The following is a 27,004-nucleotide window of genomic DNA, read 5'->3' on the forward strand; positions in this document are numbered from 1 at the left end:
TCCAGTGTATCCCAAGCTCCAGGAGACCAGGGGTCAGATCTCAGTTTGCTCACGGATATGTCTGCACTTAGTGCTGGCACAATACCTGGTACCTGGAACGCTGTTTGATGATTGACTGTGTGTGAGCACCTGCACAGACTAGGAGAAACATCCAGAAGACTTAATGTTAGTCAGAGCTTATCTCTGGGGGGAGGGGTTATAGATCCAACCAGTGTTGAAATTCTTACTCCGCCGTGACCTTGGGCAAGTCCCTTGTCCAAACCTTGAATAGGTCCTCAGTTACCCAATTAAATAATTCCTTGTAAAAGCCATACGAATGTTGAAACTTCTAATTTATACAAAATGTCTTCAACCATAAGACTGCAGTCTAATATTTTCTTTTCTTTTTTTTTTTTATTAGTGAACTTCTGCAAGATTTGGAAAACTGTGAAAATGACCCTGTGGCCATAGCAGAATGTTTCGTGTCCAAGGTAACAGGGTTCGCTTCTCTGGGCCCACCAAGCAGATACAGAGTACAGATTGTTTTCCCTGTAAAGTCGAAATGACTTGTTTGTTCCATGTTGGGGGAAGCTAGCCACTAATCTCTCGCACTCTGGTTTCTTTTTTTTTTTCTTTTTTTATCAGCAAGGAAAAAAATAAATACTGTTAGTGTCCCCAGTAAGTTAGGAAATACTAACTTAGTAGTTTTCCTGGAATTCATATAGTAACTGAATGATGTTACTCATCTTTCCTAGAAAAAAAAATCTTTAAATTCGGGGAAAGTCGGAATAGAAGAATGTTAGAAAAATAAGTAAATGTAAAATACCACTAGACTAGTTAGGCTATAAGGATGTTATATAGCATATATATGGTAGCAGCCTAGCCTATATAATCATCATTTAGGGGATAAAGAGGAGACTTATTCTCTTACATCTTAAAATGCATTCTTATTCTTCTTAAGCCACATTGATGGTTCAGAAAAATACAAGGAAAAGATTCGACTTTTAAAGCTTCAATAACAGTTGGTTTGTACTCTGTGCTGGGATAGGGGATAGAATTCTGAAATACACAAGGCAATTCTTTGCAACATTACTTTCGGGAAATGCTACCTACTATATATGAGTCCTATCCAAAGTTTCTCTGGAAAAATCAACAGCTTTTGTCTGGAAAACTTGTAGCAGAAAATTGTTTTGCAGCAAAATTTTGTGTGACATCTGCAGTTGTGGCTTCACCTGTAAAAAGGTTTAAGCAGAGCTCATGGTGGTACTTTGATCAACCGAGAATGAGCACCTCATTTTCAGCTCCAGAGCCCTCTGCAATCCCGTGGGAACTTGGAGGTGCCCTCCCAGGCTGCCCTGGCTCCAGACCTGTCCCACAGGGTCATTTGTGCCAGCTGCAGATCCATCCATTGGTTTGGGACCCGAACTCCACACTCTGGGTTTTACTGAGTGTGGCTCTTTACAGGCAGCTGATGGCCGTGTGTATAAAACACTCCTGACTTTGTGGGTGGGTGTGGGTGTGTGAAGTTGTGAGGTGTTTGTGCTCACAGGGTTGCATATGGTTCTTTTCCCAAGTTGCCCGTGTCATGATTACTCCTCCTAAAGGGTAGGAGTTTGAAAAAGAGAGGGAAAATGAAAGCGGGAGAAATGGGTCAAAAGATATGCCAAGTGTATCAAAGAAGATATGTTAAAATAACCACAGCACGTAAACAACACAGAGGCTGTTGGAAACGTTCAGGGTTTTACTGGTAACTGTAATCACAAGTTGATTAAAGACGGTCCAGCATCTGCTTAGCTCTGGCTTAATTATTCACATAAAAGTTTGTTTATGCGCTATGTTGCCAACTCCCAAATCTTATTTTTCATTGTAATACTGCCAAGTTTAATTAGAAGACTGACTTTCGGCACTCCACACTTTCCCGAGGAAGCGGAGAATGGTGAGGGAGTGTTTGGTTCTGGCGCAGCCTGCTTTTCACTCAGCACCCTGAAATTCAGAAGATGGCACATTTGCTGAGACAACCAGCTGCCTGACTCTGGGGAGGAATGGAAAATTGCATTAATTGACAGGCTATTAATGAAAGAAGGAAAGCTGGCAGTTGACTTGGGCTTTTATCTCAATCACTGGGGCCTACACAGAGATTCACCCTGGCCTTGCTCTTGTGGTCCATGGAGGTTCCAGAAATCCTTACTGACAGCAGGAGAGTACAGGGTGGCCTTCTGACCTGAAAGAGCAGGCGCATGCAGGGCATGGGCAGGAGGGACAGAGACAAAGGTCCCTACCGGACAGGCCAAGCAGCTCCCAGCTGAGCCTTTGTTTGCTGCTAGGGCTTGAGAAACACCTGCAGCAGGTTTACCCCTGTTTCCTGCCTTCACCTCCGCCCTCATTTCCACCCCTTGACTGTCACCTGGGCTGACCCTGGGCAACGCTGAGCCTGAGCGAGGGGACAGTTTGTCTTCAGAGGCCCAAGCTCCCCTTGTTGACCTCCTCCTTTCCCTTGATGCATGGCCCTCCCCTCCACCCCCCTTGGGGCCTTTCTCCCTCCAGGGCCCAGACATGCACTTACGTACTGAGAGTGTCCCCAGGAAGTGCCGATCGCCCATATTCATGTCAGGGCAATGGTGCCTTATCCGTGTGCTCTTTGTATGTTAAACCTTTCTCATAGTGTCCAGGGAAACTTCTCAGGCCAGTGAGAGAGAGAGAGAGAGAGAGAGAGAGTATGTGTGTGTGTGTGTGTGTGTGTGTGTGAGAGAGAGAGAGAGAGAGAGAGAGAGAGAGGAGTGGTGATCGATTCAATAGACATTTGAGCACCCTATATGCTCAGTTGGACAACCCTGACTACCTTATATTTTTGTTTTTTCATAGTGAAATGTGTCTTTACTACATCATCTCTCATTGCAATTTGAGAGAGTTGAATAACCAGAAGGAAATATCTTTTTTTGTATAGTTTCTTTATCATTGCCTTCTTTTCCCCTTAATACTTCCGAAAAGGATTTGGGGAGGCAAATATCGATAGGCATTTAAGGACTAACTAACTAGGAGCTACTGATTTTTGTGTAAAGCTGTTGTTCGAAATGTTGACAGATCTTACAGAGCTAAGATCACGTATACATTTGATTCTGTATTACAAATGTAAAGCCAGTTTGAATCAAATCCCTCAACTTTAATACAGGGCTAGAGTCCTGATGTCACAAAATGCACAGAAATTCTCAATTGCCCAGAGGTCTTGAGGCTTCATTAGGGACAGGTCTGTGCAGGTCAAATATGGGGTGTAATTTAGACATTTTCAGTGAGGGCATTGATTTTAAGTGTGGTGTTTTAACTGGTGCTAAACTTCTCAAAAATTAGGGAAAGACAACCTGGTATTGTTCAATCCCAGGTTGAGTGCAGCAGGAAGCAGGAAAGAAGCAAGAAACTGGGAGTGTGTGAGCAAACGCAGAGAAAAGCTCCAGCCTGACATTAATGTACTAGATGACCTTGGGCAAGTGACTCTGCTTTTCTTGTCTTTGGAGTCAGGACTGGCCACCCCGGTGCTCTCAGGAGCCCAACCGGTGGACACAGTGCACAAATGGGAGGCTGCAGCCAGCTCGGTACTTGCCTGGTCTCGTGGGAACCTAAGTGTCACGTGACTGTGGGCCCAGGACCAGTGGATCTACTGCTTTTTCAGGAGAAACCAGAAATCAAGATATTTTTATCACCTATCTTTTAGAAGTTGGCAACTAATTTGGATTTTTTACAGTACTATGCTTGAAAGTTTGGCAGCCTTCTAAATTGGCAAGGCCGTGTAGAAACAGGTACTCACACAGTTACAGGAGAACAAAATGGCACAGGCCCGTCGAAGACAACTTGACTCGATCTGGCAGAAGCACGTCTGAATGCACCCTTTGATCCCACCGTTCTACTTCCAGAAATCTGCTCCAAAGATACAGGGACAAAAATTCGATGAGTGGGATGCTATTCTTTGTAGTTATAATTGTTGCCGTGTCGAGTTATATACAATTAATAGGAACAGGTACATATGTATACATACATACATGTATAGAAATACATAGAACAGCCCAAATGTCCATAAACAACATGCTAGTTGAAGAAACACATAATAGGGTGCTAGGAAGCCATAAGAGCAAATTAAGAATATCTCTATATATACTAAGCAGAGGCAGGGCGTGCCAGGGGGAAGGAGTAAAAGTATGTGTAGCACTGTGGTTCTCTGAGTGTGGTCCCTGGATCAGCCCCATCTAGAAGCTTGTCTGAAAGCACATTCTCAGCCCTACTAACTCAGAAAACTCTGGGGTGCTTGCTACCCAGTGTCTGTGTTTTCACGAGCCCTCCCGTGATTCTGAAACACACTCAAGTGTGCGAGTCACTGGCATGGCTTGGTTTTATTTATCAAGGAATGAGGGAGGATATGCCTATATTTAAATGTGTATTTTTTTAAAAAAGGAGCTAAGCTGTACAATTAAATACTGGCATCTTAAAGGGGAAGGGAGAAAATAAACTAGAATGGAGAGGAATAGAAGCTAGACTTCTTTGCCTATGCATTTCCTTGTAGAGTTGACTTTGAAACCATGGACATATTTTACATCGTTATAAAGCAAAATTAAAGTTTAAAAAAGCAGTCTCCAAAAACCGAAGGCAAAGTGAAACAAGCCTAGTTGTGTATCCACTCTGTGATATAATCACGTAGAGGAAATTCCAACTGATTAAAAAATAAGCTATAGCCAATATTCAACATATACACCCTTAGCCATTTTTTGTAATGATATCACCTATGGCGGTGATGGTATTTTATCCTGAAATGATTGAGTGTATTGGGGGATAAAGCAAATGAGTATTTATGTTAGTGTCATTGAGAACTGGAATTGGTAGGCAGAAGAAAATGCAGGGTAAGAATAACACTAATAAAAATGCCATAGTCGTGAATCTGAATTGCAAGTATTAGTATGAGCTAAAGGATACCTTTTATTTTTTAAAAAACACCATCTTTCTAACTCTGTCCTCTGAAAAGGCCTAGAACTAATAATTAACCCAGCAGCAAGAGCATCCCTGCTGCTCACACTGTGGTTTCCAAATGCTGCTCCTACCAAAGGGAGCCAGGGCTCTGGGAAGAATGAGCGTGGGAGGGCAGCCTACAGGACGGTCTGGAACTTCTTGCTGCATCAGGAAACGAGGGAGCTCCTGGAGGCCCTAGGTCAGGTCAGGAACACTCTGTGTCCTTGCAGAGTGAGGAGTTGCACATTTACACCCAGAATTGCACAAAGAGTCCGAGATGCGCTTTGTGAATATGCGAGGAAGGACCTGCAGGCACCTAAAGCAGCTTTATCGGGCCCTGCACATGCTTCTACTACATTCTTACCCCACGGCGTGTAAATTACCCACTTATCTCTCTCTCTCACTGCAAATCTACCAAAGGACTATGAGCACCTGGGCAGAAACGTTATGTTCTTCCTTTTCTTATATACCTTCAGCTTTACCTAACACAGCAGATGGTCAATAAGTGTTTATTAAACTCACATGAGTTCAAGTGCATGTGGATTCTAGATATAACACAAGATAGATAAATAATTGCCACAAATGATTGCCACGCGGACTCAGGGGGCAGGCTCATGTTATCAGAGAGACGAATTTAAAGCCGGGATGCTGTTTCTTTGTATTGTTTTTAAATGAATGTTGCAGTCTCTGCTTTTTTGCCTATAAAAGTCTCTTTTGCTTCCTTGCAGAGTGAAGAGTTCCACATTTACACCCAGTATTGCACGAACTATCCGAGGTATGCTTCATGAATGAGTGGGAGTACTTTTCTCCACTTTCGTATTCTCTCAAGTCCGTCAGTCCAATGCATGTCGGTGTCGGGCGTTGTGTGCCTGGCACTGTGCTGCATACTATGGGAAAACTGGAAAACCTGCTGAGAACAAATTACTGGGGACGGAGGTGGGGGGACCCACATCCTGATCTGCTCAGGCTTTGAGCTTCCAGCACAGCCAGGGTAGGGAGAATCACGAAAGACCTTCAAAGAGACCAAAAAGGTTGCTAGGTGTCCTTGAGTGGAAAACCAAGTAAACCAGGGTATTTGGCTACAAGTCTCATCTGTTACCCCTTTTGTATGAGTGACATGTTTGTACAACCATCAGAAGCAATGTTACTGAGTGCATATGATCTGGCTGGGGAGAAAATATGTTGTATTTCTGCTAGTAAGTTCTATGACCTATGTGAGTTTTATGGAGTTTGGAGAAAGGAAAGGTCATGGCAAGCTTAGGTGAGAAGAGAGGACTCATGGTCTGCCCTGGGCCCCCTCTTCCATGTTGCCTACACTGGGAGTGCTGGCAGGTGGGCAGTTCAGGCACAGGGACAGTTCAGCCCCTAGACGTTATTACATGGACCATCTCAGAAAGGGAGCCAGGCCTAAGACCACTGTCTGATTTCTTTTTGTGTGTGTAAGACATTTATTGAGCACTTACTGATTCCTAGTCACTGTGAAGTGCTGTAAGTAACAAATGTTGCTGGATTTAACTTCCACAGCAATCCAGAGATGTCCAGGGATTAACGCAAAGCCGAAGAGCCGTCGCAGTGCTGAGCACGTCCTAGGTCCCCAGCCTGTGCTAGTTCGCCATCACCCTGCCCCAACCCCACCTCGGGGATGAAGGAATGAGGCTCCAGTAGGTTTACGGACGTTACAAGGGTTCCATAGCTGACGAGGGGCCCTGTGAGGTTTTTCCAACCTCAGACCTCATGCTGCTACATCCTTGTAAGGTTTCTGGAGCTTTACAATCTGCACACCCACCCCCCAGCCCTGATGGTCACTTTTCCCACGTGATCCTTGCGTTGTTATCCCAGGGGCCAGCCGGGAAGAGGAGAGTCAGGGCGATTTTACATGCTCTGTGCCGGTCATGGTAGAGAAGTGTCCCTGAGGATCAGTGGGTTGTGGGCCCCACCTGGAAGAGAAGCAGCGGGCTGAGCCCCTAGTGCTGCTCAGTGGGAAGAACCAATGGGTTGGGGCTCCTGCTCGAGTGGCCCCGGAGAGCCAGTGTGGATTAAAAGGCTTGGAGCCAGGGGCTCGGTCCTCCTGAAGGCAGGACACTTGCCACTGGTGATCGTGGTCTCCTCCTCCCGGTATCAGTCAGGATGTCGGGCTGGGGTGACTTATTCCCCAGGTTTCCCTAAAAGCACAACAGAACAGTTACCTACAGATTTGTACATTTATTGCATACACCCCTCTGTAGACCCACCCATAGTTCACACGGTTTCACATCCAGGGCTGTCCAACCTTTTGGCATCTCTGGGCCACACTGGAAGAAGAAGAGTTGTCTTAGGCCACATGTTAAATACACAAACACTAACAAAAACTGATGAGCAAAAAAAAAGATTTTAAGTAAATTTACGATTGTGTGTTGGGCTGCATTCATAGCCATCCTGGGCTGCATGAAGCCTGCATGCCACGGGTTGGACACCCCTGATTCTCTCCTAAAGTTTCCACATCTGTGCAGGGGATTTCAGGGAACTGTAGGATGCCCCAACTAGTAAACCCATGGTGCTTACGCTGAAAACCAGCACTGGCCCTCATGCAGAGAAATCACAGAATCAACAGCTCAACTTCTTCCTGAGGGAAAAGAGAAAACACTCGGACTCTGTAGAATCAACAAAGTTCTGGACCTGACGATCGGTCCCCGGGGCTCTGGAGGGGCTTGCTGGGAGACGATGGCTGTATAAATCTTTGTCATCCACAGGTCTTCTGAAGAAGAACTTCTGAATTTGCAATTTCAGAAGTTTATATCAAGATTTTTCTGAGTTAGGAATAAGAACAGAGAATACAAAGTAAAGGCACCTTTTTATACACTAGGCTTCATTTCTCAGGGGAAAGGCAAGACCATTTGCGAAGGAACATTTTTAAGAGTCTGTCACTCACAGCATGGTCCCAAGTTTGGTGCATGTTGATAAGAAATAGGAACCATACCCCTTGCCTTCTAGCAGTTTATATTCTTTTGAGGGTCAGGACCCAACTGAGTGCAATAGTGGAATAAATAGCAAGTTGGAGAAGATCAAACTAATAAATACAGACTAATATAGTACGAACTCAGTAACATGCAACAGAAGCAAAATACACCGAGATAAAGGAGGACTAAGTCCTGGAGGTGAGTGTTAAGGACCGTTTCTTAGAGGAAGTGATTTTTATTTTGAATCTGACTTGAGGAAGGAAAAAATGTGTTAGAGATGCTTGAAAGACATTCTCAAAAAAAATATATTTCTTAAGGCATTTTCAGTGAAGCAGGCACGTCCAGTTCTTGCCCAATTCTGTGGTTTTCATATTCATAGAAAAACTTTGCCTCTCGACCCCTTGTCTCCAGTCAGTTCGCTCTCCAAGGCCCAAAGTTTCCTGTCCTGTCGTAAGCCAAGACGGCCAGGTGTTTCAGCCCATCTGACAACTGTTCATCCCCTTCAGACGCAGGCCGGCATATTAAATGTCGCCAACACACCTTGACAGATGTCCACCTTCCTCATACCAGTCACGCCCCAGTGGTTCCTCTGTGAAGAGACACAAGGCCGAGCTGTTTCCCCCAGGGAGGGGCCCGGGCTCAGTTAGGTCATTGTCCTCAGATGTCGCCTGGTGCCCTGAATCTGGGGTTCAGGGTGGTCAGGGCTGTAGCAGGTTTCTCACCCACCACAAGAGCAGCAGCTGTCGGGTGGCCCGTGGCCCCTGAGCAGCTGATTCTGACTCTGCAGAACCTGACCATAGCTCCTTGGTTACAGAATTTTTTTAAAAGTATCGAAATCTCAAGTTAGGGGGAAAATAAACCTGTGTGAATAGATACTTCTCAAAGCAGATGGGCTCCAAAGGGACTCTAATGGTGTCATTAGGAGACCTGCATTTTACTTCCTGCCTAGGAGTTTTATTTTGCTGTTTGCCTCCATCTGATCTTCTAAATTAATCCTGAAAACAGATTACTGACTTGGGGAGAAATTACTTCCACCTGCCTCCTTCTAAGTTATAAGACCATGAAATTTTAATTTATCTGTGTGTGTGACCACACACGCCCACTAGCTTGCCTTATGTACAAGATCTGAGCATTGTTCCAACCATTCTCCTAGGGTGCTCGGGAGCACCCTTACTACCTTTAGGGGAGCGCGAACAGAGAAGGCGTTGTGACCCACTTTTCTAATCCACTCCGTGTGGCGAGCTCCTTAAGGAGCCAGGTTACCCAGCTGTTTCAGAAGCTGTCTTTAGACTAAGCACAGCCATTGGGGGTGGAAAGAAGGGTCTGGGCAAAGATTCACAAAGGGAAGTTGACCTGTGGGGCAAGGTCTCCAAAGACATGCACGCAGTGTGATGTCGTTTGTGCATTATACAAAGCCAGCAGCAGAAGGAGTGACAGTGTCCGGCCTGCGGCTGGATCTCCTGGGAAGAAGGAGCCCCTTTTTCTCATTGCAAAGGGCCCCCTCCTTGCCTTCTTACCTGTGGACACTGAATGCGGATGTGTGGTTTGGACACTGCACAAAGACACCCAGATGGGGCACGGTTGGGGGCTAACAGCCAGTGGGCCTCCTCTCTGCTAAGCCATGTGTCCTTGTAGGGGCCGAATCCATGGAAGGAAGGAGCTTGCTGCTTAGAAGCACTGTGTCTGTGTGTTACCACCAGGGTTAGAGTGCCTCTTGCTAGCTCACTCCCCCAGAGGGACACCTTGGTCTAACTCACCCAGAGGCCTTCGCGTCTAGCTCTAGCCCTGTTGCTTCCCTACCTGTGTGAGGGCATTTATACCTGCACCAGCATTTGAAACCTGAATACCCATGTTAAGCAAGCATTTCAATGGAGATGGAAACATTTACTCCTCTCGCAGGTCTGTGGCTGTGTTGACGGAGTGCATGAGGAACAAGATGCTGGCCAAATTCTTCCGGGAGCGTCAGGAGACTCTGAAACACTCGCTGCCCCTGGGGTCCTATCTCCTGAAGCCAGTTCAGCGGATTCTCAAGTACCACCTCCTTTTGCATGTACGTTGCTGCCTGTGCTGCAGTCTGTCCAGAAGATGAGGATTGAGTGTATATATATTAGGTTTGGGGGGAAAAGATCAGAAAAGGCTGGGGACATATGGAAATTTTCTCCACATTCATACTTTACAACTGACTAATCTGCTTTGAGGAATTAGAGAGATTTATTTATGTTCGGGGCCTGCACCCCATTTGCAGCAGCCCAGCAAAGGTTCTTTTTAGCTCTGATTCTGAGAGGGTTCAGGAGCACCTCACTCTGGGCTGTGGCCATTTCAGGCAGAGGGTTATCATCTTAATGAAAAACAGGTTTTTTATGTTTTATTTTATTTCTACAAGCCCCGATTCAGTAGGCAATTGGGAGGGAGAGCGATTTGTCATAGATGGGCTTTTGTAGGAGCAAAGAGAAGGGGCTGAAAGGGGAGAAGACAGGTGAGCAGCGTGATGAATGATCTTTGAGCTGCGCTTAGCATCACGTCAGAGTATCTTTTCTTTATATCATTTCCCATTATTTGGGCAAAATTCAAGGAGGCTTTAGACAAAAAGGTAGACATAGCACTCACATTCTCATTTCTCATCATCTAAGGAAGTGGATAAAAATGGGGGAAAAGTGCTGTTGAAAGTGACTTTCATTCTGCAGGTCGGATCGCATAGCCTGGGCGGGAGGAGGAAGACGGCACAGTGGTTAGGGGCTGGGCTCTGGGGCAGGACTATAAATCGCCTGTGTGCACCGTGGCTCACAGTCAATCAATATAAATTAAAAAATAATAAGAAAAAAAAACAGAAAAGAGATTTTAATCCAGAGTTTCTCTCCATATCAACACGCCCACAATTTATATGTATCTCTTTTTAAATGACCCTAGGTTTCTAACTTGGACAAGCCAGAATTGCTCAGTTCACACACATTAAAAAATTTAAGAACCCTTATGTTACAACTTTACCAGAAATTTCTCAGCTTCGTCCGCTTGCCTGGGTGGCTCATCTTTGCAGAATCTGGTGTCCTATGAAGCCACATTGGGGACAGCACTTTAATTGTTAAGTTGATACTGATAACTTAGTACATTAGTGGGATTAATTTGCTAAATCAGTGTCCAAATAATCTTAAATAAATAATACCTGTCCTGGGACAGACTGCTGCTGGACTCTGCTAATATGACATCAAAGACGAGTATGTCCCCACGATCTCTAAGTATGGCCTTCTACGCAGGAAGAGGGCCGTCAATCAAAAAAAAAAGTCTAAGATCTCAATGACATAAGCATGTCAGATACAACAAGTCGTGACCCTCATGAAAAGTTAATTGATAGGAAAATCAGCCCTTACTCTCTAAATTAAAAGCTAGTGTCTTAGTCAGTCTGGGTTTATAAAAAAGTACAACAGACTTGGTGGCGTTAGCAAAAACATGTATTTCTCACAGTTTCTGGAAGCCCGCGATCGGGGGCCAGCATGGTTGAGTTCCAGTGAGAGCCCAGTGGGCCGCTACTCCTGACGTCTCCCTGTTCCCTCACAGGGATTAAAGCAGCAAGAGAGCCCTCTGGGGTCTCTTCTCTCAGGGCACTAACCCGTAAGGGCCCCACTCATGTGATTAGTATTTCAACATAGGAATTTGGGGGCAGACACAAGCATTCAGTCTACGACAGCTGGTGAGGAAGCAAAAAGGGAAGAACCGCCATTAGATTAATCTAAAACTAATGTCTGGTTGCCTTTGAAGTATTTTTGCTTTTATTGTTTATTTAGAGTGTTCCTCTGTGTTACTCACATCACTTCAAAGTTGTGTAGCCATCTGTGAAGATCCCCACAAGGACACACTCCGTACTCCTGAGTCTGTTGATGAACAGGATTGCCCCTCAGACTGAAATAAGAAATTAATCGTTTTTTAACTTTGCTGTTGATCTCTTTTGTAAAAAAAAAAAATTTTTATTCTCACCTGAGGATATGTTGTGTTTTTTTTCAAATTTTATTGATTTTAGAGCGAGAGGAAGGAAGAAAGAGAGAGAGAAACATTGATAGGAGAGAGAAACATTAATTGGTTGCCTCCTGTATGTGCCCTGATTGGGGATCAAACCCTCAACCTTTTGGTGCACGGGATGACGCTCCAACCAACTGAGCCACCCAGCCAGGGCTTTGCTGTTGATCTTGAGCTCACCTGGGAGCTGTTAGTTTGGTGATACAGTTTTATAGGCCCTTTCTGAGTGTGAAAGAAGATGTAAATTCCTTTCCAGTTTCTAACTGGATGGAAAAAACTTGAATACTCAGTAAAAGTGTAAAGGGTTATAAAGTATGAATATAAAATGATAGAGTTAGTCTTCCTAAGTTATACCATAAGATCAACCTCCATCCTTTAGCTTAATGAATATGCATGATGAATGTCATGGAAATGATCTGATGGACCATCATATCTTCTTATTGTTTTACATAGTTACATAGGGGTACTGTTGTTTTTGTTTTAAGAAGATAGAGCTTCCATTCGATGAGCCTTTCTTGACCACCAAGCTCTCTGGTAGGCACTGTTGAGAAGATAAAGGGTTAAAGGAACTACGCAACAGTCTCTGTCCTTACATTCCGGAGGATTCTAGGGCCATGCGTCTTTTGTGCTGGGAAGAATCAGAGCAGAGATTGTGCCCTTTCTCCCTCCCTGAGATTGTGGAGCCCCAGCACGGAGCTAAGTGCTGACTGTCAGAGAGTGAGTGCTCGAACCAGGGGGCCTTCCTCCACACTCTGGAGGGTTGTCTCCGGTGGGCTTCGCGTGGGCTTCGGCGCCTCGACTGCGTGAATATCCACTTGCCATGGGAGGCTTTTTTAAAAGATAATATTCACTCTATTTTCAAGTCTGTTATGCATTAAGTCCTGTGTGAGACATTTCCTTTCTCTGGGAGAAAAAGAATAAGTATGTTTTCCATCTTGTAAGAGTGAGAACTATCTAACATTGGCCACCAGGAAGCTCAGAAATCCCCAACTATAATACCCACTGCCTATTACAATCCCTATTATAATAATAGATATATTATTCTCTATTATAATAACTATACTATCTCTATGAGGCTTGATGGCCTATATGCGGGTTTTCTTCTCTTTGTCATGAAATTCTAATCCACTTCTATTTTTCCTAGCTTCCTTTTCTTTCCCATCTTACCATTTTGCCATCGGTATTTCTAGAAAGTTATCTCAGCATCTTAAAGAATGATGGTAGTGTGTAAGTAAATAAGCAAAAATAAAACATGAGGAACTGATTGCCATGTGTTTCATTGAATAAATGGAGAAAAATAGAAAAGAACTAGTTTGAGTTGTTTTTTTTTTTTCTTAAGGAAATAGAAAATCACCTTGACAAGGACACAGAAGGCTACGATGTGGTACTCGATGCCATAGACACGATGCAGCGAGTCGCCTGGCACATCAACGACATGAAGCGGAAACATGAGCACGCAGTCCGGCTGCAGGTGAGCCCCCAGGGCGGCGGCACCTGGCAGTGCTGCAGGTGCGCCGACTCCTCCAAACCCAATATTCAAGCTGCTCGATGCTGCGCTTCATTCGTGGTCTCCATCCGAGTCCTGGAGAAAGATCAGGACACCGATAATGCCAATGTCACTTAGGACGGTAGCTAAGACAAAGTCCCATGGTAACTTTTAAACTGATTGCTTGCTCATAGCCCCTTCAATGACCCAAGTTAAAATTTTGGTCTCCTGAGGCCTTATCTTATGTTAATTACAAAGAAGTAATTCTCTTTTTGTTAAAGATTTTATTTATTTATTTTTAGACAGAGGGGAGGGTGGGAGAAAGAGATGGAGAGAAACATCAATGTATGGTTTCCTCTCACATGCCCCCCACCGAGGATCTGGCCCAAAACCCAGGCATGTGCCCTGACTGGGAATCAAACCAGCGACCTTTGGTTCACAGGCCGGCTCTCAGTCCATTGAGCCCCACCAGCCAGGGCACAAAGAAGTAATTCTTGTTGAAAGCAACTTTCTCTAAGCTTGTTTAAAAGCTTGGTTTTTTTAAAAAAAAAAAAAAAAAAAACTTCTATTCTTCTGTCACTAGTTCATGCAAAGTCACAAGGTGGTTGGTATATGTGTGGTATCAGGACAGGGGTTTCAGAGAGAGGAGAGCTAAGTCTGGAGCCAGGTCCTTTGCAGATTCATTTGGGATGAGTCCCACCACTTCATTTTAGATTCCTCATTTTTTAAACAATACAGACAAGGGCTTGCTAAGCCTCCTTTCAGAACCAACATTTTGAGCCCTAAGTCCCTGAAAACTTTTGATAGATGCTGAGCCAGTGGTCATGTCCTGGGCACCTCAAAAGCTATTTTATTTAAAAACAAAATGTTGTGTGGGCCTAGCGGGAGTGCCAGACTCCTGGGTGTCCCTGGAGTGAGACATAAAAGCCCAGAGCGACTCCAAGTTCCGCAGAACACCTACGCCTGACTCAGGAATAAAAGATACATGATTTGATCCATAGTTGCGAAGAAGATTCGAGGTTTCATTGATAGGCAGCCAGGGTGTAGTATGATGCAATTGACTATCAAAAATCAAAGGAAGTGATGTTCTTATCTTTTGGGCCATGTCTGTTTTTTGTAGCAGTAAAAAGGGCTTAAAGCTTCATCGTTCAAATGTTTTGTGGACATAATGTCAGACATAATGTCTCTTGCATTTCCAAAAATGGCTAAGGGACTGGGTTTTCACACCTTATGAATCTGTTTGGGATTCTGAAGACGCTGCACAATCAGCTCTGGCTCAGACTCACCTTCGTTCCTATCCATGGCCACTTTCCACCAAAGAAGTTTCATTCATTTGTCTTAGGGGCCGCTTAACTGGTTTCTGTTTGTGAACATTTTCACTTTTCAAAGTGATAAATTCAACTTCCTTAAAAAATATCGATATGGACGTATAGTAAATCCCAAAGAAACTTCAAAGTCACGTTACCAATTTTTATTTATCAGGTTCCATTCAAAACATAGTGGTGAAGACATGTTCGTTTCCTTTCCCTCAATAAATGGATTACTATCAGGAAATTTCTGAGTTGATGTGTCTTGTACTATTCTCCACCGGGTTTAGTTTTGAGTTACTGATATGTGGTGTGGACTTCAGTTTCTGGAAGGATTTTGTCCAGAGGATAGGGGGTGAGAAAGTCAAGGGCAGGATGCTTACTGAGAAGGTCACATACCAATGGCCTCTTTGCGCAGCCAGCTACAGCAGGGGGTTTATCTAGGAATGGAAATACATCAACTAACAACGTGATTCATTTCTGTTAGCTCTAAATGACACCACCCAGAAATGTAGATTAATGTCATGGCTCATAGACACCATTAGACCCCACGCAGATCCCATGGACCCTATCGCAGGTATTTCGACACCACTCTTGAGGCTCAAGGAATGGGCCGCTGTGTTCTCGCTGCCTTGCCTCCCACTTCCTGTGCCATCGCATGAAACACTCTTTTTTTCCCAGGAGATACAGAGTTTGCTCACTAACTGGAAGGGGCCCGACCTGACCAGCTACGGGGAACTGGTGCTGGAAGGAACCTTCCGCCTCCAGCGGGCCAAGAACGAGCGGACCCTCTTCCTCTTCGACAAGCTGCTTCTCATCACAAAGAAGAGAGACGACACGTTTACATACAAAGCTCACATCCTGGTAGGTGTGCATGGTGGTCCCGGGCAGGGACTTCAGCAACCTGTTGCATTCTCTCCAAGCGAGCTCACCCCCTCTCTGCTCTGCGCGCAGTGTGGCAACCTCATGCTTGTGGAGGTGATCCCCAAGGAGCCGCTCAGCTTCAGCGTCTTCCACTACAAGAACCCTAAGCTGCAGCACACCGTTCAGGTAAAAGCCGGCCCTGCGTCCCTGGAAGGCCCACTCTCGGCGACGATGAGCACCCTGCGCCAAGTAGCCCTTCTAGAGCTTTCTGGCCACTGTGTGTTTTCCATCCCATCAGAGGGTTAAAGGAGCGTGGGAACCTCGGTGGTGGCGGGGGCGGGACGTGTCTGACCGTCCGAATGTCCTTCCTGTAGGCGAAATCGCAGCAGGACAAACGTCTGTGGGTTCTGCACCTGAAGAGGCTAATCCTGGAGAATCATGCGGCCAAGATTCCAGCGAAGGTGAGACCGTAAGGCTGGCAGCCAGCAACGTGTCAGGACATCCAGATCCTAGGGAGGCAGCCGGGCAGAAGGAGATGCCCGACTTCAACGTGAAGGGTGAAGGGGAGAGAGAGAGAGGGAGGGAGGACCCGCCAGGCCCCGACTAACCCAGCCATTCACACCGAGAGGGTTCACCTGTAGGGGGACGCTGCGGAGAGGTTTTTGTTTTCGTTTTTTAAATTGTGTTTTTCCTTGGGGGCTTGAAAGAAGAAAAAATAAGGCAAAGACTACAAGTAAATTTCTAGAGAGCGAGTGGAAAATCAAGAGAGCTGTGAGAACTACTCAAAGGCGCGCTGGGCGCAGACTGTGCAAAGAGCCGGCTCGGGAGGGAACGTGGGCCGGACTCCGCCAGGAAGGGGCCTGGAGACGAGGGAGCTGGCCCTGCATTATTTCTCTGTCTGCCAAACATGATGAATTAATAAAGGTATAAGCCAAGTGTTCAGTTGAGTGGGGGGAGGAAGGAAAACGCCTTTCAGTGTTTTGAAGGATGAGGAATATTTTTATTAAGTGGAGGAAATGCAAGAGGAAAATCAAGCCAAAGGAACAGGGTAAACAAAACCAAGATGGAAGGGCTGAGTCCTCAGCAGAGGGAGTGGGAGGCGAGGCCGGAGAAATGGAGGGCGGTCAGCTGGGCTGTGAAGGGCTTTGACTCCGCACACCAAGGAGTCTGGATTGTGCTGGTGGTGGGAAACCACTGAAGCTTTTGGAGGAAGGGTATGGCACGGCTTGCCCCGTGTTCTGAGAGCGTGGCATTGGGAACAGTGACAGTGAATGGGAGGAGTGAGACTGGAGACAGCAGAGGGATTAACAAGCCACCCCAATAGCCTAGAAAAGAGAGGAGGGGAACTGCCAGGGAGCCACAGCCTGCGAGGGGGAGCAGATGCAAAACCCCTCACAGGGGCAGAGGGAACAGGGTCTTGCCCACTAAGTGCATGAGGAGAGGGAGAAATACAAGTCAAGGATGAGTCAGGAGCTGGGCCAAGAGGATGGTGTTGTAAGTTCCAAAATAGGCAGCAAAGGGGAGGAACCGGTTGGATGGGAGTAGGAGGGCAGAGCGCTGATGCGTGTGCAGGGGTGGGTCTGCTCCAGGTGGAAATTCAGGTCTTGGAAGCTGTGGGTCTGGAGGCTCTCTCCACCCAGACTACTTGAGAGCTGCTGGGAGGGCCCGGCAGAATGTCTAAAGGAAGGCGAACCCTTGGGAATCCCAACATCCAGGTGGTGATCTGCAGCACAATGGGGGATTTGGAAAACACCCAAAGAAGAGCAGCAGTGAGGTAGTAAGACAACCGAGGAGATAGGTGTGGTAACAAAGGAAGCAAAGAATCTCAAAGATTCTCTGAGCAAAGTAACAGCCTCTGACGCTGCAGAGGTCAAAACAGATGCAAACAGAAAAGTAGCCCTCAGATGTGTCCAGGGAGGGACAAGGGAGAGACCATAGCGGGGTGAAGAGAAAAGGCAGAAGAAGAAGTGGACGGAGTGTAGGCTTATCTTTGTTAGAGGTCAGAAAACAAAAGCGGGCAGTTTGAGGAAAGATAAGATCAAAGCGAGACACTTTTTGCAGGTGAGGAATGATGGGTCACACATAAACAAGAGGGGAAGAAGGGGGGGAAGCAGGAGACAGGAAGGGTAAGAGGAGGGATGCTGCTTGGAATGTGGCCCTGGGGCAGTGGCAGGATGGGATCAGAAGCACAAGCCTAGGGGTCAGTTTTGAGGGCCAGAAGCATCTTTCTTGGGCTCAGAGAGAAGAAAGATGAGAGAGGACAGAGAAGCTCTGAGGTGGATCTGAGGGAAGGTTAAGGGTTTGATCTCACTGCTGTCGGTGGTGATGGCATCTGCTGCACGAGGGAAGCAAAGATGGAGTTGCAGGTGGAAAGGTCCAGGGCACTTGCTGAAGAAATGGACCAGCCAGTATAGGGCGACTGCAGTAACCTGGGAAAGGCGGCATGGACCCAGCTGAAGCTGACCACCATGAATCAGTGGGATGGGACCATTTTCAAATCTACTCAGCAACTCAGAAGCTTGTGTTGAGGAACTACGGTGCCCGTGGGTTCCCCAATGGGGAGGGCTGGGGAGGGAAGGTTAACAGGGCAGGGAAGGCAGGGTGCCCATCAGCGCCTATGGCAGCAATTGAACAGGATTTCCAGGCTGAGCAGACAGTGAAACCAACTAGGAAAATAGTCATGAGGGGAAGGAGCGTGGCCCTGTAAAGTCAGAGAACTGGTTCAGCAGGAGTTAAAGGTGGGGAGATGGAAGTATTGAGGTCGGTAGGTGGAGAAGTGACCTTGAGAGCCCTGCCTTTGAGGTAGGCCAGCTCTGGGTGACATTAGGGTTCTGTGGGCAGCTGTGAGTGTGTGTTGCTGTTCTGGAGTGGTGGAAAAGGTTAGAGAGATAATGTGGCAAGGAAGTAGGGTGAGGGCGGAGTGTGGATCATGTACGTGGATGGCGAAATGGTCCATGCGGGGTGGGGAGGGGCAGGGAAGCGAGTGGGATGAGATCACGAGAGTAGAACTGGGTAGAAAATAAGTAGAACTGAGATTCCTCCAAGAGTCTATTTTGCCCCCTGTATATTTTGAAAAGTATTTGCTGCGCCTTCTCAGGGGCGGTCCGCAATGATTCTGTGCCCAGGAAATGAGTGTGCATGGGTGTGTGCTTCGTCCGAGGCAGGAGTCTCAGGTGGTTCGAGATGTCAGGTAGCCCATGCCGAGAGGTGACTGCATTTTCTTCTCGTTGAGTCATGTGATTGCTGGCCTGGGCCTTGGAATGCCCTTTGGAGCGGTGGCAGTCTCTGATGTGCCCCACCTGTGTTTACCTGTCTACTGGAAATTCAGACCTACCAACAGCAATTAGGGCCATGACAAAACAAGACTAGCTGACATGCCTGTCCTCCTTCCATGCTAGCTAGGTGTGTGTATTCTGGGCAGTTTTTCCTTTATGTGGTAAAAGGACCACCATAGAATTGTACTTTTTAGCCAACTTCCTGATCCTTTTAGAATCTAATTCTCTTTCAGCTACACCTCCTTGAGCGTACCTACACTGTGCTCAATACCTCATATTATTGTTTCACCCTACGCAAAACACCTGCTGAGAGAGGCCTTACCCTCCCCACTTGGGAGAAGTGGAAACAGAGGCTCAGAGACGTGAAGCAATGTGCCCCAGTTTATACACAGCCAGTAGTACATGGCCGAGCGCAGATTCAAGCCCAGGTCTGTCTGGCTCCAGAGAGCCGGTCCTCACCGCATTGTTTCCAGTGGTGATGAGAATACACTTATTTCATATACATTAGCCACTGGAGTGTAATAATAATTTTCTAGTTTATTTAAGCAGATTATTAATTTGGATTTTCACTTCTATTCTTGACTACTTCTTAATTTCTTTTTAAAACTATATAAAATGTATTCCTATTAAATAAAGGAAATGCATAATGGGGGATTTTTTTAACATCAGAAAATGCACCACCGGTCTAATAATGCTAACACAGTTGTTGAAAGTTCCTTAGTGTAGCTCCTCCCAACCGCCTCCAGTCCTTTAATTCAATGATGGTCCCTGGCTGACCCCTAGTGGAAAATGTGGGAATAGCACTTTAAGGTCAAGTTTATAGATGCCAAAAAGGTTCTAGGAAATAGTCATATGGTCTGTTCATATACATGGTGTATAAGCTAACTCTCATCCAGATTAACTGAGGAGAAAAGTGAAGGTAGAGACTTTTGCCTTTATATATTCCCATGGCTCTGTAAATGCACTTCACAGAAACTGAACTAACATTTGTGCTCGAAATTAATTCCAACAAGTAGTCTCAAAGTCTGAATGGATGATAAAATATCAGTTATAACAAAAGCATGTTTTCTCCAAGTTATGGAGACTGAATCAAGTCTTCTTTTTTACCCCGTTCATTAAAAAAAAATGATTGCCACTTAGTCTAAATATTTTTACTGTGATGTCACAGATTGTGGCAAAATACAAGTAAAAGAACTTTCAAGGTAATTTTTAGCATATTTGTAGATTCAGTGTCATTACCCTTGAAAAATGAAAATTACATTAAAGAAGCAAGAAAGGCTACCCAACCTAATTTTTTTCTTTTTTTAATCCTCAGGCAGTTAGTTATAGTAATTATCTTTTTAAATTCCCTGAAATATTAATAACTTATGACAACAGTAACAATTTTTCAAAGCCTCAAAGCATGGAACTCCTGAGGCGGAGGTGGGGAGAAGTGTGTGTGGAGAAAGGGAAAGTCGGAGTCCTCAGGCCCATTGGGGTGGGGGGAGCACCGAGTGCCTAGTGTTTGGTTCCAGCAGCCGCTCTGGCAGGCAGGCCCTGTGACCTTCTTCAGGTTGAGGGAGCATGTTCAGAGATGAGAGGGCACCCACCAAGCAAGTGCCAGAGCGGGATCACAAACCAAGTCCTTCAGAGCCCTTTCCCCGCACTGCATCTCCATCCCCCTTCTGGGAGATTCTAGGGCACACACAAAAAATGGGAGATGCGGGGGTGCTGTAGGGAGCCAGGAGAGTTAGCTGATGATAATATCATAGCATTTGGAAGGAGGAAAACAGAAAACTCCCAGCAATCTTTTTTGACTGAGATGGGGAAGACCAGTTGTTCAGATGCCAGGCCCCATCCCCTGGGTTTTTGGTTCAGAGGTGGGGGCTGAGTTCAGTGGATCAGGGAGGGTAGCAGGAAGCTGTGTTTTATAATAAGCTGACCAACAGATACTAACCATCAGCCAGGTTCTGGAACTGTTTGGTGAAATGTTCCTATTTCTTCTCTCTCCTCTCCCCCTCTTCCCACCACTGCCCCACCCCCTGTTTCTCTTCTGTTCTCTCTCTTCCTCCACCTTCCTCCCTTTGTCTTCCACCGCCACCTGCACCCTCTCCCTCCCCCTCTCCCTCCTTCCTTCCAGGTCTGGGCTGGGGGTTTAGCTCTGGTGTCTCCGTTCTGCATCTATTCCCCACATGGGGGCGTTTCTCTATTTGAATCCCTTGCACTATGTGTTAATGCCTAAAAGAAAAAGAATTTATTTAAAAGCTTTTAAAAACCCCGTATTGGTGGGCTAAGACCCATATTAGGGTTGGTAATTTAAAGCAGACACCCCCTCAACAAAAGGTCATTGCAATTATAGCTACATGTTCTTTCTTTCAGGCCAAGCAAGCAATACTTGAAATGGATGCCATTCGTAAGTCTGGTTTTCTTTACAGAATTTGACATTTCATTTTCTATTTGTATCTATCACATTTTTCTAACTTAAAGTTTATAACAATGTCAATTATAAGTAAGTAGCAGCTCTCTACTATTTTAAAAAATAGAATCCGCAGACAGTGTTATCTGTTCCCGGCACACTGATCTGTTTCTACACGGATTCCTCCTGCTTTCTCTGTAAGTCACCCCGGCTGGCCTGGCCTCTAAGCGAGGGCTCTGTATTGACTACCGTATTTTGCCGTGTATAATGTACACTTTTTTGCCCAAATTTTTGAAGGAACAATAAGGGCGCACATTATACATGGGTAGTAGTAATTCTGTATGTATATAAATGTTTTTATTCTTTCATTTATGTTTATGCATTAAAAGTGTGACTGAAGGAAGCAATAACGATATCCAATGTATGCAAAATAATATCCTGGAATACAATAACCAGTTTTGTTTCTAAATGTAAATAAATAAATAATTGAATTGAAACATTAAAACAAAAGACTTTTTCCTGAAAGTTTGGACCAAAAAACGTGGGCGCACATTATATACAGGAGTGCATTGCACGTGGCAAAATACGGTAACAGTGTAAGATGCCCTTCTAGGATCAGCTCCTCCCCCACCTCCTCCCCCACCCACAGGTAAGGCCTCACAGCCCACCTCCCACCTCACCCACTGAGGGAACTTCCGTGTTGATTATCCGAAGGCATCGTGACAACTAGATAGTTAGTTCCTGGTTTTCCTGATAACAGCCCACATTTCAAAATCACAACTGCCCCCCACCCCATGCAATCGTATTTCTAGGCTTCTACAAGCAGGCAGAGAATCAATGTGAAGTCTCGTCTATAAAACAAGACCTTGCTCTACAGCACTTACCATAGTCTTGTTACCTCCCAGGTTAAGTGGAATAAAAAGAGAAACAATGACTTTAAAGCCTGACAGCCAGGTCTGACAGACTTACTTAAAACTTTCCAAGTCACGTACTGGTGAGGAATCTTTCCCCAGGTGCAAACACTGACTCACTGATGCTCCAACCTGCTGGTTGGTGACTCTCCGGAAGAACAGAGATGAGCGCCCCTGCCACGGTGGCTGGGAGTCCCCGTTTCAGGTCCACCAGATTCTGAGGGATGATCCCCACAGAGGGCCAGGCTGAGGCTCACTGCCCTGTGGTCTCTAAATCCCCACATTTTACTCAGTGGAAATCTCTAAGATTTTTTTTTTTTTAATAAAAGCATTCTGAAGAGAAGGCAAGGCCAGGCATGGCCCGGTGAGAATTAGGAGGAAAGACAGAGGAAGAGGTGGATCTGGAGAGGCCAGCTCCTACTGTGATGAATTCCATTCAGTGAAACGATTTACTTATTTCCAGGCTCTGGGCTAGCTCTTGGGCACCATTAAGATTTTATGGTGCACAGAATAATTTCAAGCCACAAATTGGTGCCACATGTCTCTCTTCTGGGCCCCAGATGAGGCCAGGCCAGCCCAGCCCAGGAAAATAACCTTATTTGCCCTACGCTGACTCTGGACTTCACTGAGTGTGAACAGTAGGCCAGCCCATTGGACCAAACGGTCTCATTGATGTAACTTTACCACTAACACTGGAGAAGTGTATGCGGTCTCTATAACCCTCAGACCTCACTCAAACTTTACATGCCTTTGAAGAGCATTAACCCTGATTTGAAGACCTACAGCTCTATCCTTAAATTGGTACCCTCGGGCTCCAGCGTGCAGATGGCCACTGCTGAGCTGCAGTGTTAGTGATGGACAGGTTTCCCAATCCAAAGTCTGTGTGCCCCTTAGCTGGGGCGGAAAGACAGACAGCGAAATCAAACGAAAGCCCTTTTCTGATAAGCGCTCATCAAACGCTCCAAGGAGCAGAGTCTAGACAAACTAATTACCAGTCGCTGAACTGGAGGACACGCCCACGGGGCAGGAAGGGCTTGCCGTCCTCTGTCAGGCCAGGCCGGGCACACACGCCTCACAGAACTCCCCAGGCGCTTTTACCGGGCAGGGCCTCCACTGTGGCCCATCGCTGCTCTGGCAGGGGCTTTGGTAACACGTTCAGCCACACAGAGTTTTATTCTAATGGCATTTTCTGATCTCTGTGAATCATAGTGCCAGTAGCAAGTCAGAGAGAGAGAGAGAGAGCACACACACTTAACTTGCTAACACACTCCCAGAAGTCCAACATCAACCAAGTCTTGAGATACGTATTCAACACCAGGTAGGGAAGAAGGGCTATCGTGTCCGAGGAGGAGAAGAAACACATAGGCATCCCAGCCAAGTCCTACCCAGGACTGTCCAGAGTCCTACTATCCAAAGTCTGACGTGTGCGATTGTCTTTGCAGACTATCCAGGCTTCTGTTACAGTCCCGAGGGGGAGACAAAAGCACTTTCCACTCCCTACCGGCCGAGGAGAAAATCCGGTAATTCGAATGTTGTGATCAAAATGTCATAAGTATGGGGGTGGGGGGCAGGGACTGGCGACGAAAGTCCCTTTCAATCTGACCAAAAGGCGTTTTCTTTCTGGATTTGGAGTTCACAGCCAGTCTGAGTAAAACTGAGGCTGCTTTAAGATGGGGCTCTCAAGATTTTGTTCTAAAACTCTTTTATTTCACTCTCTTTCCCATTGACTATAATGCATACTAACCAAGTAATTTTGCTTTGCATAGCATCTTACCATCAGCACCCATGTACTTAAACCCTATTTACTGTCACCAGTGAAAACATTGTATCCTGTAAGTGACACAGCAAAGATCATTCAAACTTAAAATTGTAACACGCAGTTGCTGAACCAGACCTCAGATTTTCTTTTTTTTATTTGAATCACTTATTTAATGAGTCCCTACCTAATCCGTGCTGAGGACCGGAATGCAAGAATAAATAATACACATGACTCCTGCCTGCAAGGAGTTCATAGTCTAGTGGGAAAGTCAGAAAAGTGACTAAACACCAGTGCGTGTGGTAGAGCTGCAGCAGAGGTTGGATGGAAGGAAGCGAGGGAGTCAAAGAAGAGGTTAGCCCTCCAGGAAGGAGAGGGCGGACTTCAGAGCGCAGAGGAGAGTACCCCAGATGGAACCTAGCGGCTGAGGAGGCAAATGGGGAGGGACTAGCTCATGCAGAGGCCCTGAGACTTGAGACAGCATATCTCAGATGGGACATCTGTTGCCAGTTGCTCTGAGTGGCTGGAAGATGGGGTGGAGCTCGGGGTGGAGGTGGGAGAGGTGAAACAGAGAGATACATACTGCCGGAGATCAGAGAGCGGCCTGACCGTGGAAGGCGAGTAGGCTATTCTCAGTGCTGGAGCTCCATCCTGCAAGCCACGGAGAAATATCAGGCAGTGAAATACTTGCCTCTCAAAATCAGAATTCTGGCTCGATATGGAAAATGAGGTAGGCAGGGAGACCAGACAGGAAGCTGTCCCTCTAGTCTGGGTGAGACATGATGAAGGCTGCGTGAAGACACTAGAGAGTGGGCTGGAGCCCTATGGGACCCACAAGACTGGCGGATGAAAGGAGGGGAAATGTTCGGGTTGGTAACTTTGGAGGGTATAGCCAATGATGACCAAGATCAGAAATATAGACGAAGGAGCAGACGGGGGCAGACTGGGGACCCGAGGCTGAGACATGCTGCGTTTGCTGGGTCTGTGGGAATGCTGGGGAAATGTCAGACTGGCGGTTGGCAGCTGAGGTCTGAGGCCTGGGACGGGGGTCCAGCCGAAGAGTATAAAACAGAACATTATCAGCTTGTAGGTGGCAGTTAAAGCTAAGGAAGTTGCCGCACTGGTTGGTGGGACTGGTGTCTCTCCGTGACTCCTGACCGTACAGCCCAGGGTTTGTCTCGCAGCTTTGATGAGGTGAGAGTCTGGCCGCTAAGGATCTCTAAGCAGTGGCGATGTAGGTAACTCTGATGGAAAACGTCTAGAGCTGAAATAATTTGCCCAGAAACTAATAATTTACTTGGGGAGGAAAAAACTCTTGATTTGGTTCTGCAAGTGACGCTGGCCTTCTTTTTTCTCCAGAACCTTCCTCAAGGTCACATAAAGTTTTGAAGACCAGTGGTAAGTCCTAAAATACCTTTTCTTTTTCATCCTTGTTGATGGTGACTAAACCAAACCATATGCACCAAAAAAGCACCAGATGAATTACAGATCGACAGATAAGATTAACTTCTACAAGGGGGGACCCCCAAAAACCTGAATTTATTTATAAAAAATGGTGGTTTTATTCTTACCTGTTTCAACCTCAGTCACCTTCAAAGTACTCTCCATGTGATGAATACACCCATCGAGATGTTTTTTTCAACTGCTGAAAACAGTTTTTGAACTCGTTGATTTTGATGCCTTTTAGTGCTTCTGCCAGTATTTGTTTTTCTTCCACATCGGCAAAACCTTTCACTTTGAGGACATTTTTCATCCACAGAAACAAAAAAATTTCTTGGGGCATAATCGGGAGAACAAGGAGGGTGGGGCAGGGCAGTCATGCCACTCTGGGTCAAAAGCTGCTGAACACTCACTGAGGTGTGGACGGGTGTGTTCGTAAATCACCCATCGTGAACTGGGCAAACACATTGCGTCTTCAAAAAAAATGCATTGAAGCCTAATGCAGCCTCTCACAACAACGCCAGGTGGTGCACTGATATAGATGAGTTCCTAGAACACTCACCTAGCGTGGAAGCCTATACTACAAGGGGCCCGCCCTCCAGAAGATAATTCTGGGGGGTTTTTGGGGTCCCTCCCTCATAGAAGTAAAAGTGCCCCATTATAAAATGTAAAGCCAGATGACATAAAACATTTGCAACATAGTTAACAGGCATAAAAGGATTAATATCCCTATTATAAAAAGAAATTCTATATATCAAAAAGAAGAGACAAAGGACCCTTTTTTAAAAGACAGACAATATAATTGGTCAGTTTCACAGAAGAAACACAAACTGCCAATACAATTTATAAATGGTCACCCGAGTTAGTAATCAGAAAAGTCATACATTTAAGTGAGATAAATAGAGGTGGGGGAACCATGAGCTTGACCAAAAGATAGAGGAAAGCAGGCACTTTGAAACTCTTCATGTGTAAATTTCTGCAGCCTTTTTGGAGCAAAATGTGGTGATATCCATTTACATTTAAAATGTGCATTGCAGGGGATATTCTGCAGCTGTCACGAAGAAGGCAGCACATCTCTACCTACTGACAAGAGTGGCCACATGTATTTAGCAGGAAATGCAATGTTGCATGTTGCACCTTTACTTTAAAAACAAACACTTTGCTTTGTGGTGGGATGGGGGCAGCAGGTAGGGACCCGGAAATGTGAGCATCACCCTGTGAAGTTTGGTTACCTCCACTGGCTGGGATTTGTGGGGAGGGTTTGATCCCTTTTTCCTTTATATGCTTCTGCAATTAAGCAGTTTTTAAAGATGAAATGCACATAATCCCGGTGCCTGTAAGAGTCCCTGTAAGGATTTGGCTCTGTGAATCTACCCCTAGAATTCCAGGTGTACCACTCCTCAGCACAATGCCAAGGTGACCTTGTTGATAAATGCTGTATCTTTCCATTGTAGCCAGTACAATGTCTTATGTTTAAATGACTTTCGTGGCTAAGGCTATGGGGCATTTTTTCAGGTAATACATATTGGGAGGGGAGTGGCTTTTGAAACTTACTAACATGAATTGGTCCATTGCTCTCAGGGATTAGGAATGCTAGTTCTCAGGCGGATGTAAGGTTGCCTTCCCTGTAGTGCAGGGCATATAACCAAGATAACTGC

General features: G+C 45.8%; 1 protein-coding gene across 8 annotated transcripts in view; it reads left to right on the forward strand.

Moving 5' to 3' along the window:
- The window catches only part of PLEKHG1 (pleckstrin homology and RhoGEF domain containing G1), a 200,388-nt gene that overhangs the window by 159,258 nt on the left and 14,126 nt on the right, over positions 1 to 27,004 (forward strand). For all 8 annotated transcript variants that reach the window (XM_045188902.2, XM_045188903.2, XM_045188904.2 and 5 more), the window contains 10 exons: positions 401 to 470; positions 5,697 to 5,743; positions 9,804 to 9,954; positions 13,252 to 13,383; positions 15,387 to 15,569; positions 15,660 to 15,755; positions 15,944 to 16,030; positions 21,203 to 21,236; positions 23,593 to 23,670; positions 25,266 to 25,304. In XM_045188902.2, the coding sequence (XP_045044837.2) occupies positions 401 to 470; positions 5,697 to 5,743; positions 9,804 to 9,954; positions 13,252 to 13,383; positions 15,387 to 15,569; positions 15,660 to 15,755; positions 15,944 to 16,030; positions 21,203 to 21,236; positions 23,593 to 23,670; positions 25,266 to 25,304 (917 nt within the window). The remainder of the gene's footprint in view (positions 1 to 400; positions 471 to 5,696; positions 5,744 to 9,803; positions 9,955 to 13,251; positions 13,384 to 15,386; positions 15,570 to 15,659; positions 15,756 to 15,943; positions 16,031 to 21,202; positions 21,237 to 23,592; positions 23,671 to 25,265; positions 25,305 to 27,004) is intronic.

The sequence above is a fragment of the Desmodus rotundus genome, chromosome 11 (genome assembly GCF_022682495.2).
Source record: "Desmodus rotundus isolate HL8 chromosome 11, HLdesRot8A.1, whole genome shotgun sequence".
Lineage (NCBI taxonomy): Eukaryota > Metazoa > Chordata > Mammalia > Chiroptera > Phyllostomidae > Desmodus > Desmodus rotundus.